General features: G+C 46.7%; 1 protein-coding gene across 10 annotated transcripts in view; it reads right to left on the bottom strand.

The window, feature by feature from the left end:
- Nucleotides 1–12064, bottom strand: part of TTLL10 (tubulin tyrosine ligase like 10) — a 388939-nt gene that overhangs the window by 72340 nt on the left and 304535 nt on the right. For all 10 annotated transcript variants that reach the window (XM_063943164.1, XM_063943155.1, XM_063943157.1 and 7 more), the window contains 2 exons: nt 10613–10731; nt 750–861 (listed from right to left, as the gene is read on the bottom strand). In XM_063943164.1, the coding sequence (XP_063799234.1) occupies nt 750–861; nt 10613–10731 (231 nt within the window). The remainder of the gene's footprint in view (nt 1–749; nt 862–10612; nt 10732–12064) is intronic.

The raw sequence follows: 12064 nt of genomic DNA, 5'->3' as shown, positions 1-12064 counted from the left end.
GTTGGGAAAAACCATGTGCACTGCAGGGGGGGGGGGGGGGGGGGGGGGGCAGATATAACATGTGCAGAGAGAGTTAGATTTGGGTGTGGTGTGTTCAATCTGCAATCTAATTTGCAGTGTAAAAATAAAGCAGCCAGTATTTACCCTGCACAGAAACAAAATAACCCACCCAAATCTAACTCTCTCTGCACATGTTATATCTGCCTCCCCTGCAGTGCACATGGTTTTGCCCAACTGCTAACAAAATTCCTGCTGCGGTCAACTTGGAATTACCCCCATTAACCGTTGCTGTCTGTTTCTACCATGCCCATAGGACTGTCATCCACCTTTAGTATAGTTACATAGTTGAAAAGAAGTAGGACCAGGGATAATAGTACGATGAAGTATTATTTCCATTTTATTATTAAAGAAAATAGTGCCCCTGTAACACAGACTTCAGAACACAACAGTGTACTATACACTACTGAAAAGCAATGTGTTCTATTTATAATGTGCTGTTCATGTGATAATAGCTCTATGATTGCATCAAAATCACTAAAATCCAAACAACACTCATAAAGGACATTCAGAAAGGGACATTCCAAAACCTGACTGGGGGAGGAAACCAGACAAGTAGCAGCATTCACATATTTATGACAGTGGCATATATTAGCCAGTCTTCCCCGGAGGATTCTTACCTCAGTATTACATATAGCCTGAAGCTGGGAGCTGCAATGTGCTATATATTACAGGGGGAATTCAGTGCTCACCTGGTCTTGTTGATTTTTTGCATGACCCTTTCATATTCCCTCAGGCTGCTTAGAAGGCCAATTTTGCTGGTGAGCACTTTGTTGTTGGGTATCTGATACAGCAGTTGTTCACCTTAAAAAATAATAAATAAAGTTAACATTATTATTATTAACAGTTTCTTATATAGCGTAGCATATTCCGTTGCGCTTTACAATTAGAACAGTAATAGAACAAAACTGGGCAAAAACAGACAGACATACTAGGGTATTCAATTATCCGCAAATTCGCCGCAATTTTTCGCCCGAAAATTTTTCGTGGCAATCGGCCGAAAATTGCCGCGAAAACGCTCCGTTTTTCGACCTATTCAATTCCGACCGGGTTTTACGTGAAAATTCTTGCAGTGAAAAGTGCAGGTGAAAATGGGGAAATCAGCCTGTACCCCAAAAAATGCTAAACTAACATAGGAAAACAGAAGAGAAGTGTGTTAGAGATCACATTATAGAGTTTTTGGGGACTTAAATTGTGTGAAATGGCTGTTATATGCATTTTTTTTTAAATGCAAAAAAATTATAGAAAGCAAGTTTTTTTGAGCAAAATAAATGCTCTCATTAAATTTGGGGTACATGAAAATGGGTATAAGTATATATTTGGGTCATTTTAGGGTACTTTAAAAAAAAGTGGAAACAGACCGATTGCTGCCATCTGCAAGAATAAAAAACACCTGTCCCACTCATAAAGCACCCAATATACCTGTCCCATACCTTGAACCCCAATTTCCATCACTTTTTACTTTTTCACCCCAAAAATGACATGTCATTATTGGCCAATTAAAAATAATTAAAAACTTCAACGTGCCTAATTAGTCATTAAGGGTGGTGTCCCAGGAGTTCTGTACCATGGCCCTCATTCCGAGTTGATCGGTCGCAAGGCGAATTTAGCAGAGTTACACACGCTAAGCCGCCGCCTACTGGGAGTGAATCTTAGCTTCTTAAAATTGCGACCGATGTATTCGCAATATTGCGATTACTAACTACTTAGCAGTTTCAGAGTAGCTTCAGACTTACTCTGCCTGTGCGATCAGTTCAGTGCTTGTCGTTCCTGGTTGACGTCACAAACACACCCAGCGTTCGCCCAGGCACTCCCACCGTTTCTCCGGCCACTCCTGCGTTTTTTCCGGAAACGGTAGCGTTTTCAGCCACACGCCCCTGAAACGCCGTGTTTCCGCCCAGTAACACCCATTTCCTGTCAATCACATTACGATCGCCGGAGCGATGAAAAAGCCGTGAGTAAAATTACTTTCAACATAGCAAAGTTACTTGGAGCAGTCGCAGTGCGAACATTGCGCATGCGTACTAAGCGGATTTTCATTGCGATGCGATGAAAAATACCGAGCGAACAACTCGGAATGAGGGCCCATATCCAAACATTTTTACCTTAAAATAGTGACTTTTCCCAACTTTTCACCTGCTTCAGAGAAGGTGAAGTGAAATTAGTGAAAAAATGATCACCGATAAATTTTCCAGGATAATTGAATAGCCTGTAATTGCGTTTCACGTGAAAAGTCAGTTTTTTCACCCGAAAACCGGACTTTTCACGTAAAAAGTCAGTTATCACTGCTAATTGAATATACCCCATAGAGTTAGGAAGGCCCTGCTCGCAAGCTTACAATCTATACTCTATTTTGAATATTTTACGCCATTATGTCATGGAAATCCTACCACGCGTACCCATTTTACTTCCTAGAATAAATAGTTTAGCACAAAAAAATTACAGTGCTTAATAATAATACCCCTTTCACATCGCACAAATAACCCGGTATCGACACGGCATATTGCCGTGTCGAAACGGGTCAGTGTGCGATGTGAAAGCGCCTTTGCCGAATTAGCGGGTTGCCTGACCCGGTAATTCAACCCGGTTAAAAAGAAGGGTTATTACCGGGTTGAATACCGGGTCAGGCGCAGTGTGAATGGGAGCCGTTTCGATGCGACACGGCTCCCATTCACAGCATAGGGAGAGGCGGCGCAGGAGATGAGCTTATCTCCCAGCGCCGCCTCCACCCCCGCCCCTGCTGCTGCTGCGCCCTCCGCTGCTATGGCAACCGACCCGGTATATTGCCGGGTCGGAAAGCCAGCAGAGGAGAGCAAATGCCGATCCCACCCGGTAAGGACACGTTTCTCTTACCGGGTAGGATCCGGCATTTGCGATCTGAAAGAAGCATAATTAAGCAAAACAACATTTTCCTTGTCCTTTGAACAATGTAAAATGGGAATTTGACAAAATAAATGTAGTAAAAGTAAAATGATTATTCAGAAACTGTAACTATGCCTACTCCCAATGCTACTGTTTTGGCAAACAGAGAAACTTTTGGGGGTAAATTTACGAAGATGGAAGATTTATTTAAGATGGGATGTTGCCCATAGCAACCAATCAGATTCTGCCTCTCATTTATCTAGCACCTTCTAGAACAGGGATGGGAAACCTTCGGCCCTCTAGCTGTTGTTGAACTGCACATCCCAGCATGCCCTGCAACAGTTTTAGCATGGCCAAATAGTAAAACTGTAGCAAGGCATGCTGGTATGTGTAGTTCAACAACAGCTGGAGGGCCGAAGGTTCTCCATCCCTGTTCTAGAAGATAATACCTGGAATCTGATTGGTTGATATGGGCAACATCCCATCTTAAATAGAACTCCCATCTTAGTAAATTTACCCCTTTGTATCTGGTAACATTCTGAAACGCGTTTTTTGTTTAAACTTAATAGGGGCCTATTCATTAACTAGCCCACGAAAATTAAATATCCAACTCACCGCGAGTAGCAGCGGTGGATAAAAAAATAACTGGAGCAATTCAACATTGCTCAAGTGCAGAGACAGCTGATCCAAAGATCACCTGTCCCTGTGATCCCTATCACCGCTACTTCAGTAGCAATGACTTAACGTTACCGAGTCTGACTCTGCAGCGCTAATGCCCAACATGAACTTGGGTTCACACATGTGCAAATTCTGGTGGAAGAGCTGAACAGGGGCGGAGGGATCCAAAGAATTCCTCTTTGCAACCCAGGACTCCTCATGGGAAAGGAGCAGGGGTTCTGGGAATCAGTGCCATGTGAAGATGGTGAAGGTTCCTGCAGACAAGCTCCAAAACTTAAGTATTTTCGGAGCTGGATGAATTTAGGTCCCCATGCTTTTTTATGGGGACAGCGGGTCAGATCGGGACTGAAAAGTAAGCAGGAGATTTTATGAAGAACGGCAATTTCTACAAAAGTATGTGAAAAATAAGATTTTACTTACCGATAAATCTATTTCTCGTAGTCCGTAGTGGATGCTGGGGACTCCGTCAGGACCATGGGGATATAGCGGCTCCGCAGGAGACAGGGCACAATAATAAAAGCTTTAGGATCAGGTGGTGTGCATGACCCCCTATGACCCTCCTCCAAGCCTCAGTTAGGATACTGTGCCCGGACGAGCGTGCATAATAAGGAAGGATATTGAATCCCGGGTAAGACTCATACCAGCCACACCAATCACACCGTACAACCTGTGATCTGAACCCAGTTAACAGTATGATAACAACGAAGGAGCCTCTGAAAAGATGGCTCACAACAAGAATAACCCGATTTTTGTAACAATAACTATGTACAAGTATTGCAGACAATCCGCACTTGGGATGGGCGCCCAGCATCCACTACGGACTACGAGAAATAGATTTATCGGTAAGTAAAATCTTATTTTCTCTGACGTCCTAGTGGATGCTGGGGACTCCGTCAGGACCATGGGGATTATACCAAAGCTCCCAAACGGGCGGGAGAGTGCGGATGACCCTGCAGCACCGAATGAGAGAACTCCATGTCCTCCTCAGCCAGGGTATCAAATTTGTAGAATTTAGCAAACGTGTTTTCCCCTGACCAAGTAACTGCTCGGCAAAGTTGTAAAGCCGAGACCCCTCGGCTTTTACCGATTTTGGCTGTGGCAGGCCTGCCACAGAATGTGTAAACTGAATTGTATTACAAATCCAGCGAGCAATCGTCTGCTTAGAAGCAGGAGCACCCATCTTGTTGGGTGCATACAGGCTAAACAGCGAGTCAGATTTTCTGACTCCAGCCTTCCTGGAAACATATTTTTCAGGGCCCTGACAACGTCAAGTAACTTGGAGTCCTCCAAGTCTCTAGTACCCGCAGGTACCACAATAGGTTGGTTCATGTGAAAAACAGAAAACACCTTAAGGAGAAATTGAGGACGAGTCCTCAATTCAGGGCAGAATGAAAAATTAAGTAAGGGCTTTATATATGATAAAGCCGCCAATTCTGACACACGCCTGGCTGAAGCCAGGGCTAATAGCATCGTCACCTTCCATGTGAGATATTTTAAGTCCACAGTGGTGAGTGGTTCAAACCAATGTGACTTTAGGAAACTCAAAACAACATTGAGATCCCAAGGTGCCACTGGGGCACAAAAGGAGGCTGTATATGCAGTACCCCTTTTACAAACATCTGAACGTCAGGCACTAAAGCCAGTTCTTTCTGGAAGAAATTCGACAGGGCCGAAATTTGAACCTTAATGGACCCCAATTTTAGGCCCATAGACAGTCCTGTTTTCAGGAAACGTAGGAAACGACCCAGTTGGAATTCCTCTGTAGGGGCCTTCTTGGCCTCACACCACGCAACATATCTTCGCCAAATGCGGTGAAAATGTTTTGCGGTTACATCCTTCCTGTCTTCGACCAGGGTAGGGATGACTTCATCTGGAATGCCCTTTCAGGATCCGGCGTTCAACCGCCATGCCATCAAACGCGGCCGCGGTAAGTCTTGGAACAGACAAGGCCCCTGCTGGAGCAGGTCCTTTCTTAAAGGTAGAGGCCACGGGTCTTCCGTGAACATCTCTTGAAGTTTCGGGTACCAAGTTCTTCTTGGCCAATCCGGAACCACGAGTATCATTCTTACTCATCTCCCTCTTATGATTCTCAGTACTTTTTGTATGAGAGGCATAGGAGGGAACACATACTCTGACTGGTACATCCACAGTGTTACCAGAGCGTCCACCGCTATTGCCTGAGGGTCCCTTGACCTGGCGCAATATCTAGTTTTTTGTTCAGGCGGGACGCCATCATGTCCACCTTTGGTTTTTCACAACGGTTTACAATCATGTGGAAGACTTCCCGATGAAGTCCCCACTTTCCCGGGTGGAGGTCATGCCTGCTGAGGAAGTCTGCTTCCCAGTTTTCCACTCCCGGAATGAACACTGCTGAGAGTGTTATCACATGATTTTTCGCCCAGCGAAGAATCCTTGCAGTTTCTGCCATTTCCCTCCTGCTTCTTGTGCCGCCCTGTCTGTTTACGTGGGCGACTGCCGTGATGTTGTCCCACTGGATCAATACCGGCTGACCTTGAAGCAGAGGTCTTGCTAAGCTTAGAGCATTGTAAATTGCCCTTAGCTCCAGTATATTTATGTGAAGAGAAGTCTCCAGACTCGATCACACTCTCTGGAAATTTTTTCCTTGTGTGACTGCTCCCCAGCTACTCAGGCTGGCATCCGTGGTCACCAGGACCCAGTCCTGAATGCCGAATCTGCGGCCCTTTCATAGATGAGCACTCTGCAGCCACCGCAGAAGAAACACCCTTGTCCTTGGAGACAGGGTTATCCGCTGATGCATCTGAAGATGCGATCCGGACCATTTTTCCAGCAGATCCCACGTAAAGGTTCTTGCGTGAAATCTACCGAATGGGATCGCTTTGTAAGAAACCACCATTTTTCACAGGATCCTTGTGCAATGATGCACTGATACTTTTCCTGGTTTTAGTAGGTTCCTGACTAGCTCGGATAACTCCCTGGCTTTCTTCTCCGGGAGAAAACATCCTTTTCTGGACTGTGTCCAGAATCATCCCTAGGAACAGTAGACGTGTCGTCGGAAAAAACTGCGATTTTGGAATATTTAGAATCCACTCGTGCTGTCGTAGAACTACTTAAGTGCTACTCCGACCTCCAACTGTTCTCTGGACCTTGCCCTTATCAGGAAAGCGTCCATATTTCTTTTAAGAAGAATCATCATTTCGGCCATTACCTTGGTAAAGACCCGGGGTGCCGTGGACAATCCAAACGGCAGCGTCTGAACTGATAGTGACAGTTCTGTACCACGAACCTGAGGTACCCTTGGTGAGAAGGGCAAATTTGGACATGTAGGTAAGCGTCCCTGATATCCAGTGACACCATATCGTCCCCTTCTTCCTGGTTCGCTATCACTGCTCTGAGTGACTCCATCTTGATTTGAACGCTTGTATGTAAGTGTTCAAATATTTCAGATCTCACCTAGCCGTCTGGCTTCAGTACCACAATATAGTGTGGAATAATACCCCTTCCCTTGTTGTAGAAGGGGTACTTTGATTATCACCTGCTGGGAATACAGCCTGTGAATTGTTCCCAATACTGCCTCCCTGTCGGAGGGAGACGTTGGTAAAGCAGACTTCAGGAACTTGTGAGGGGGAGACGTCTCGAATTTCCAATGTACACCTGGGATACTACGTGTAGGATCCAGGAGTCCACTTGTGAGTGAGCCCACTGCGTGCTGAAACTCTTGAGATGACCCCCTACCGCACCTGAGTCCGCTTGTACGGCCCCAGCGTCATGCTGCGGACTTGGCAGAAGCTGTGGAGGGCTTCTGTTCCTGGGAATGGGCTGCCTGCTGCAGTCTTCTTCCCTTTCCTCTACCCCTGGGCAGATATGACTGGCCCTTTTGCCCGCCTGCCCTTATGGGGACGAAAGGACTGAGACTGAAAAGACTGTGTCCTTTTCTGCTGAGATGTGACTTGGGGTAACAAAAGGTGGATTTATCAGCTGTTGCCATGGCCACCAGGTCCGATGGACCGCCCCTTTATACGGCAATTTCCATGTTCCGTCTGGAATCTGCATCACCTGACCACTGTCGTCTGGCAGATATGGACATCACATTTACTCTTGATGCCAGAATGCAAATATCCCTCTGCGCATCTCGCATATATAGAAATGCATCCTTAAAATGCTCTATAGTCAATAAAATCTTGTCCCTGTCAAGGGTATCAATATTTTCAGTCAGGAAATCCGACCAAGCCCCCTCAGCGCTGCACATCCAGGCTGAGGCGATTGCTGGTCGTAGTATAACACCAGTATATGTGTATATACTTTTAGGATATTTTTCAGCTTCCTATCAGCTGGCTCCTTGAGGGCTGCCGTATCTGGAGACGGTAACGCCACTTGTTTTTATAAGCGTGTGAGCGCCTTATTCACCCTAAGGTGTGTTTCCCAACTCGCCCTAACTTCTGGCGGGAAAGGGTATACCGCCAATAATTTTCTATCGGAGGAAACCCACGTATCATCACACACTTCATTTAATTTATCTGATTCAGGAAAAACTACAAGTAGTTTATTCACACCCTACATAATACCCTTATTTGTGGTACTTGTAGTATCAGAAATATGTAACACCTCCTTCATTGCCCTTAACATGAAACGTGTGGCCCTAAAGGAAAATACGTTTGTTTCTTCACCGTCGACACTGGAGTCAGTGTCCGTGTCTGTGTCTGTGTCGACCGACTGAGGTAAATGGGCGTTTTTACAAGCCCCTGACGGTGTCTGAGACGCCTGGACAGGTACTAATTTGTTTGCCGGCCGTCTCATGTCGTCAACCGACCTTACAGCGTGTTGACATTATCACGTAATTCCTAAATAAGCCATCCATTCCAGTGTCGACTCCCTAGAGCAGGCATTCCCAACCACGGTCCTCAAGGCACACCAACAGTGCAGGTTTTAGGGATATCCAGGCTTCAGCACAGATGGTTAAATCAAAATAACTGAGGAACTAATTAAGTCACCTGTGTTCAAGCCTGGATATCACTAAAACCAGGACTGTTAGTGTGCCTTGAGGACCGAGGTTGGGAAACACTGCCCTAGAGAGTGACATCACCAATACAGGCAATTTGCTCCGCCTCCTCACCAACATCGTCCTCCTACATGTCGACACACACGTACCGACACACAGCACACACACAGGGAATGCTCTAACAGAGGACAGGACCCCACTAGCCCTTTGGGGAGACAGAGGGAGAGTTTGCCAGCATACACCAAAAACGCTATAATTATACAGGGACAACCCCTTATACAAGTGTTTTCCCTTATAGCATTTTTATATATGTAATCATATCGCCAAATAAGTGCCCCCCCTCTCTGTTTTAACCCTGTTTCTGTAGTGCAGTGCAGGGGAGAGCCTGGGAGCCTTCCTCACAGCAGAGCAGAGCAGGAAAATGGCGCCGTGTGCTGAGGAGAATAGGCCCCGCCCCCTTTTCGGCGGGCTCTTCTCCCGGAGTTTGTGAGATCTGGCAGGGGTTAAATACATCCATATAGCCTCAAGGGCTATATGTGATGTATTTTAGCCATAAAAAGGTATTATACATTGCTGCCCAGGGCGCCCCCCCCCAGCGCCCTGCACCCTCAGTGACAGTTGGTGACTGTTGGTGAAGTGTGCTGACAACAATGGCGCACAGCTGCAGTGCTGTGCGCTACCTTATGAAGACTGAAAGTCTTCTGCCGCCTATTTCTGGACCTCTGGACCTCTTCAACTTCGGCATCTGCAAGGGGGGTCGGCGGCACGGCTCCGGGACGAACCCCAGGGTGAGACCTGTGTTCCGACTCCCTCTGGAGCTAATGGTGTCCAGTAGCCTAAGAAGCAAATCCATCCTGCACGCAGGTGAGTTTTCTTCTCTCCCCTAAGTCCCTCGTAGCAGTGAGCCTGTTGCCAGCAGGACTCACTGAAAATAAAAAACCTAACTTAAACTTTTATTCTAAGCAGCTCAGGAGAGCCACCTAGATTGCACCCTTCTCGTCGGGCACAAAAATCTAACTGAGGCTTGGAGGAGGGTCATAGGGGGAGGAGCCAGTGCACACCACCTGATCCTAAAGCTTTTATTATTGTGCCCTGTCTCCTGCGGAGCCGCTATATCCCCATGGTCCTGACGGAGTCCCCAGCATCCACTAGGACGTCAGAGAAATTAACATTTTCACCTACTTCTGTAGAAATGAACGGATAATTAATAAATCCCGTAAGGAGCAGTTATCTGAACTTCCTTTAATGTAGTTAGCTTTTTGCCTTTTGTACTTATAAGACGGTGTTAACCAGTGGCAGATTTTACCATGAGCTGCAGAGCTGCTACCCCCCAGTAAAATCCACCACCTCAGCTCAGTGTCAGTGAGTCAGATGCAGTCCGTGATTGCACAGGTTTCACCGTGACTGGCAGTGACTTTCTATTGGAAGTTCTACCTGTCAGTCACAGACACTACAGGCAGTCCCATTTGGAGGTGTTTCCTCCCTCTGGGAACTGCCAGACCGGGCTGCGATTAGCAGAGAGAGGGCTTCCTGTGGGAAGCCACTCCCTGCCTTTTGTGCAGCCCAATCCAGCTTCTATGGGCTGCAGCCAATGCAGGCTATAGAAGCCAGTGTTTCAAGCATGCGCCATTGGTCTGCTGCTTGTGCGCATGTGTAATTCCTGGCATCTGCCAGATCCATTGCGCAGGTACCGGGATCCAGCTGACAGGGACTGGGCTCTCCTCCTCTCCAGGCAGCAGCAGCCCTTCTACCCCAGACAGGCAGAAACCACCACTGGTGTTAACAGAACTGGGGGGGAGGGGGACACGCACACAGTAATGGCACACTTGTAGTCACATTCTTCTGAGCTGTAATTAGTGGTTACAAAGGGTAACACTATGGGGGAGCTTTATTGTCTGCTGTATGAAGGGGAATCCATTTCAGTGAGTCTTTCAAAGGTGAAATAAAATTAATTAAAAGGAGTATAAAATACATTTATAATGCTCAAGTTCATGGTTAGCAATGTTGTGTTTGGCCTCATGAAGCAGATTCTCTTACCGTCTCGGAAGGCACAATAAGTGGCTGGGCTCTTGGTCTCACACCATTTCAACTTGTAGTCATCTCTCTTGTTGTCCTGGATGCGCTGCCAGCCTTTGTTAAGGCAATACGCACTTACCCTAGAAGTAAAGATTTGTTAACTGTCTGCAGGGCCTGATTAAGGGTTCCAGCTGCCCTAGGCTAATACAGAAGTGCCCCCCCCCCCCTTCCCTACCACAATTTTTTTTGCTCACGTTCAACTAAAAATCTGTAACCAGCTTGAGCCTCAGCTCCGTTCATATTGTCACTTACCACCCTAGAAGTGTTGGCAACAGTGGCATCAATCACAGCCAGTGTGCAAGTAGAAAAAATGTCTTACATGTACTGTGTGCGTGCCCAAAACAATGGGTGTGGCCAAATGCCACATGGGGCATGGCCAATGAAAATGGGGGCGTGATACACATATGGGGGGGCAGATACACATATGACCCCAATAGTGCCAGATACACATTGCCCCACAGTGCCAGATATACATTGCAACACAGTGCCAGATATACATTGCCTCACAGTGCCAGATACACATTGCCCCACAATACCAAATACACATTGCCCCACAGTGCCAGATACACATTGCCCCACAGTGCCAGGTACACAAATGCCCCCAGAGTGCAAGATAAACATTGTCTCACAGTGCCAGATACACATTGCCCCACAGTACCAGATACACAAATGCCCCCAGAGTGCAAGATAAACATTGCCTCACAGTGCCAGATACACAAATGCCCCCAGAGTGCCAGATATACATTGCCTCACAGTGCCAGATACACATTGCCCCACAGTGCCAGATACACAAATGCCCCCAGAGTGCCAGATTTACATTGTCCCACAGTGCCAGATATACGTTGTCCCACAGTGCCAGATATACATATGCCCCCACAGTGCCAGATACACAAATGCCCCCAGAGTGCTGCTGCCTTTGTCTATTGTCTGTGTGAGGGGAGGAGTCTAGCGCAGTGGCAACTTGCAGGTCCAGGGTCACTCAGGGAGGAGCCGCATTAGGAGCACCGCACGTCAACCCACAGGGTCCTGTGTGCTCCCGCCGCCCCAAGGGGAGGTGCTCGGCGGCGTTGGCGGCAGCGGTAACGGTAGCGTCTAGTAACATAGTAATTGAGGTTGAATAGAGGCAAAATGCCCATCGTGTTCAACCTGTTTTGAGTTGGTTATAATGTACCTGCTGAAGTAATGTTTTATGACTAGTTAACAACTATAAATCATGCTACATCCGGATTAACAACGTCAATATTTTAAATGTTATAACCTTGGATATTAATTTCAATCAGAAATGTATCCAATCCTTTTTTAAATGCATTTACAGAGTCCGACATTACCACCTTCCCTGGCAGGGAATTTCAAATCCTTATTGCCCCAACAGTGAAGAACCCTTTTCATACGGAATTTTCTCTCCTCCAGCCT

Source organism: Pseudophryne corroboree, chromosome 10, assembly GCF_028390025.1.
Source record: "Pseudophryne corroboree isolate aPseCor3 chromosome 10, aPseCor3.hap2, whole genome shotgun sequence".
NCBI classification, from domain to species: Eukaryota; Metazoa; Chordata; class Amphibia; order Anura; family Myobatrachidae; genus Pseudophryne; species Pseudophryne corroboree.
Note: the sequence above shows the minus strand (reverse complement) of the source record. Positions and strands in the feature narration are given on the sequence as shown.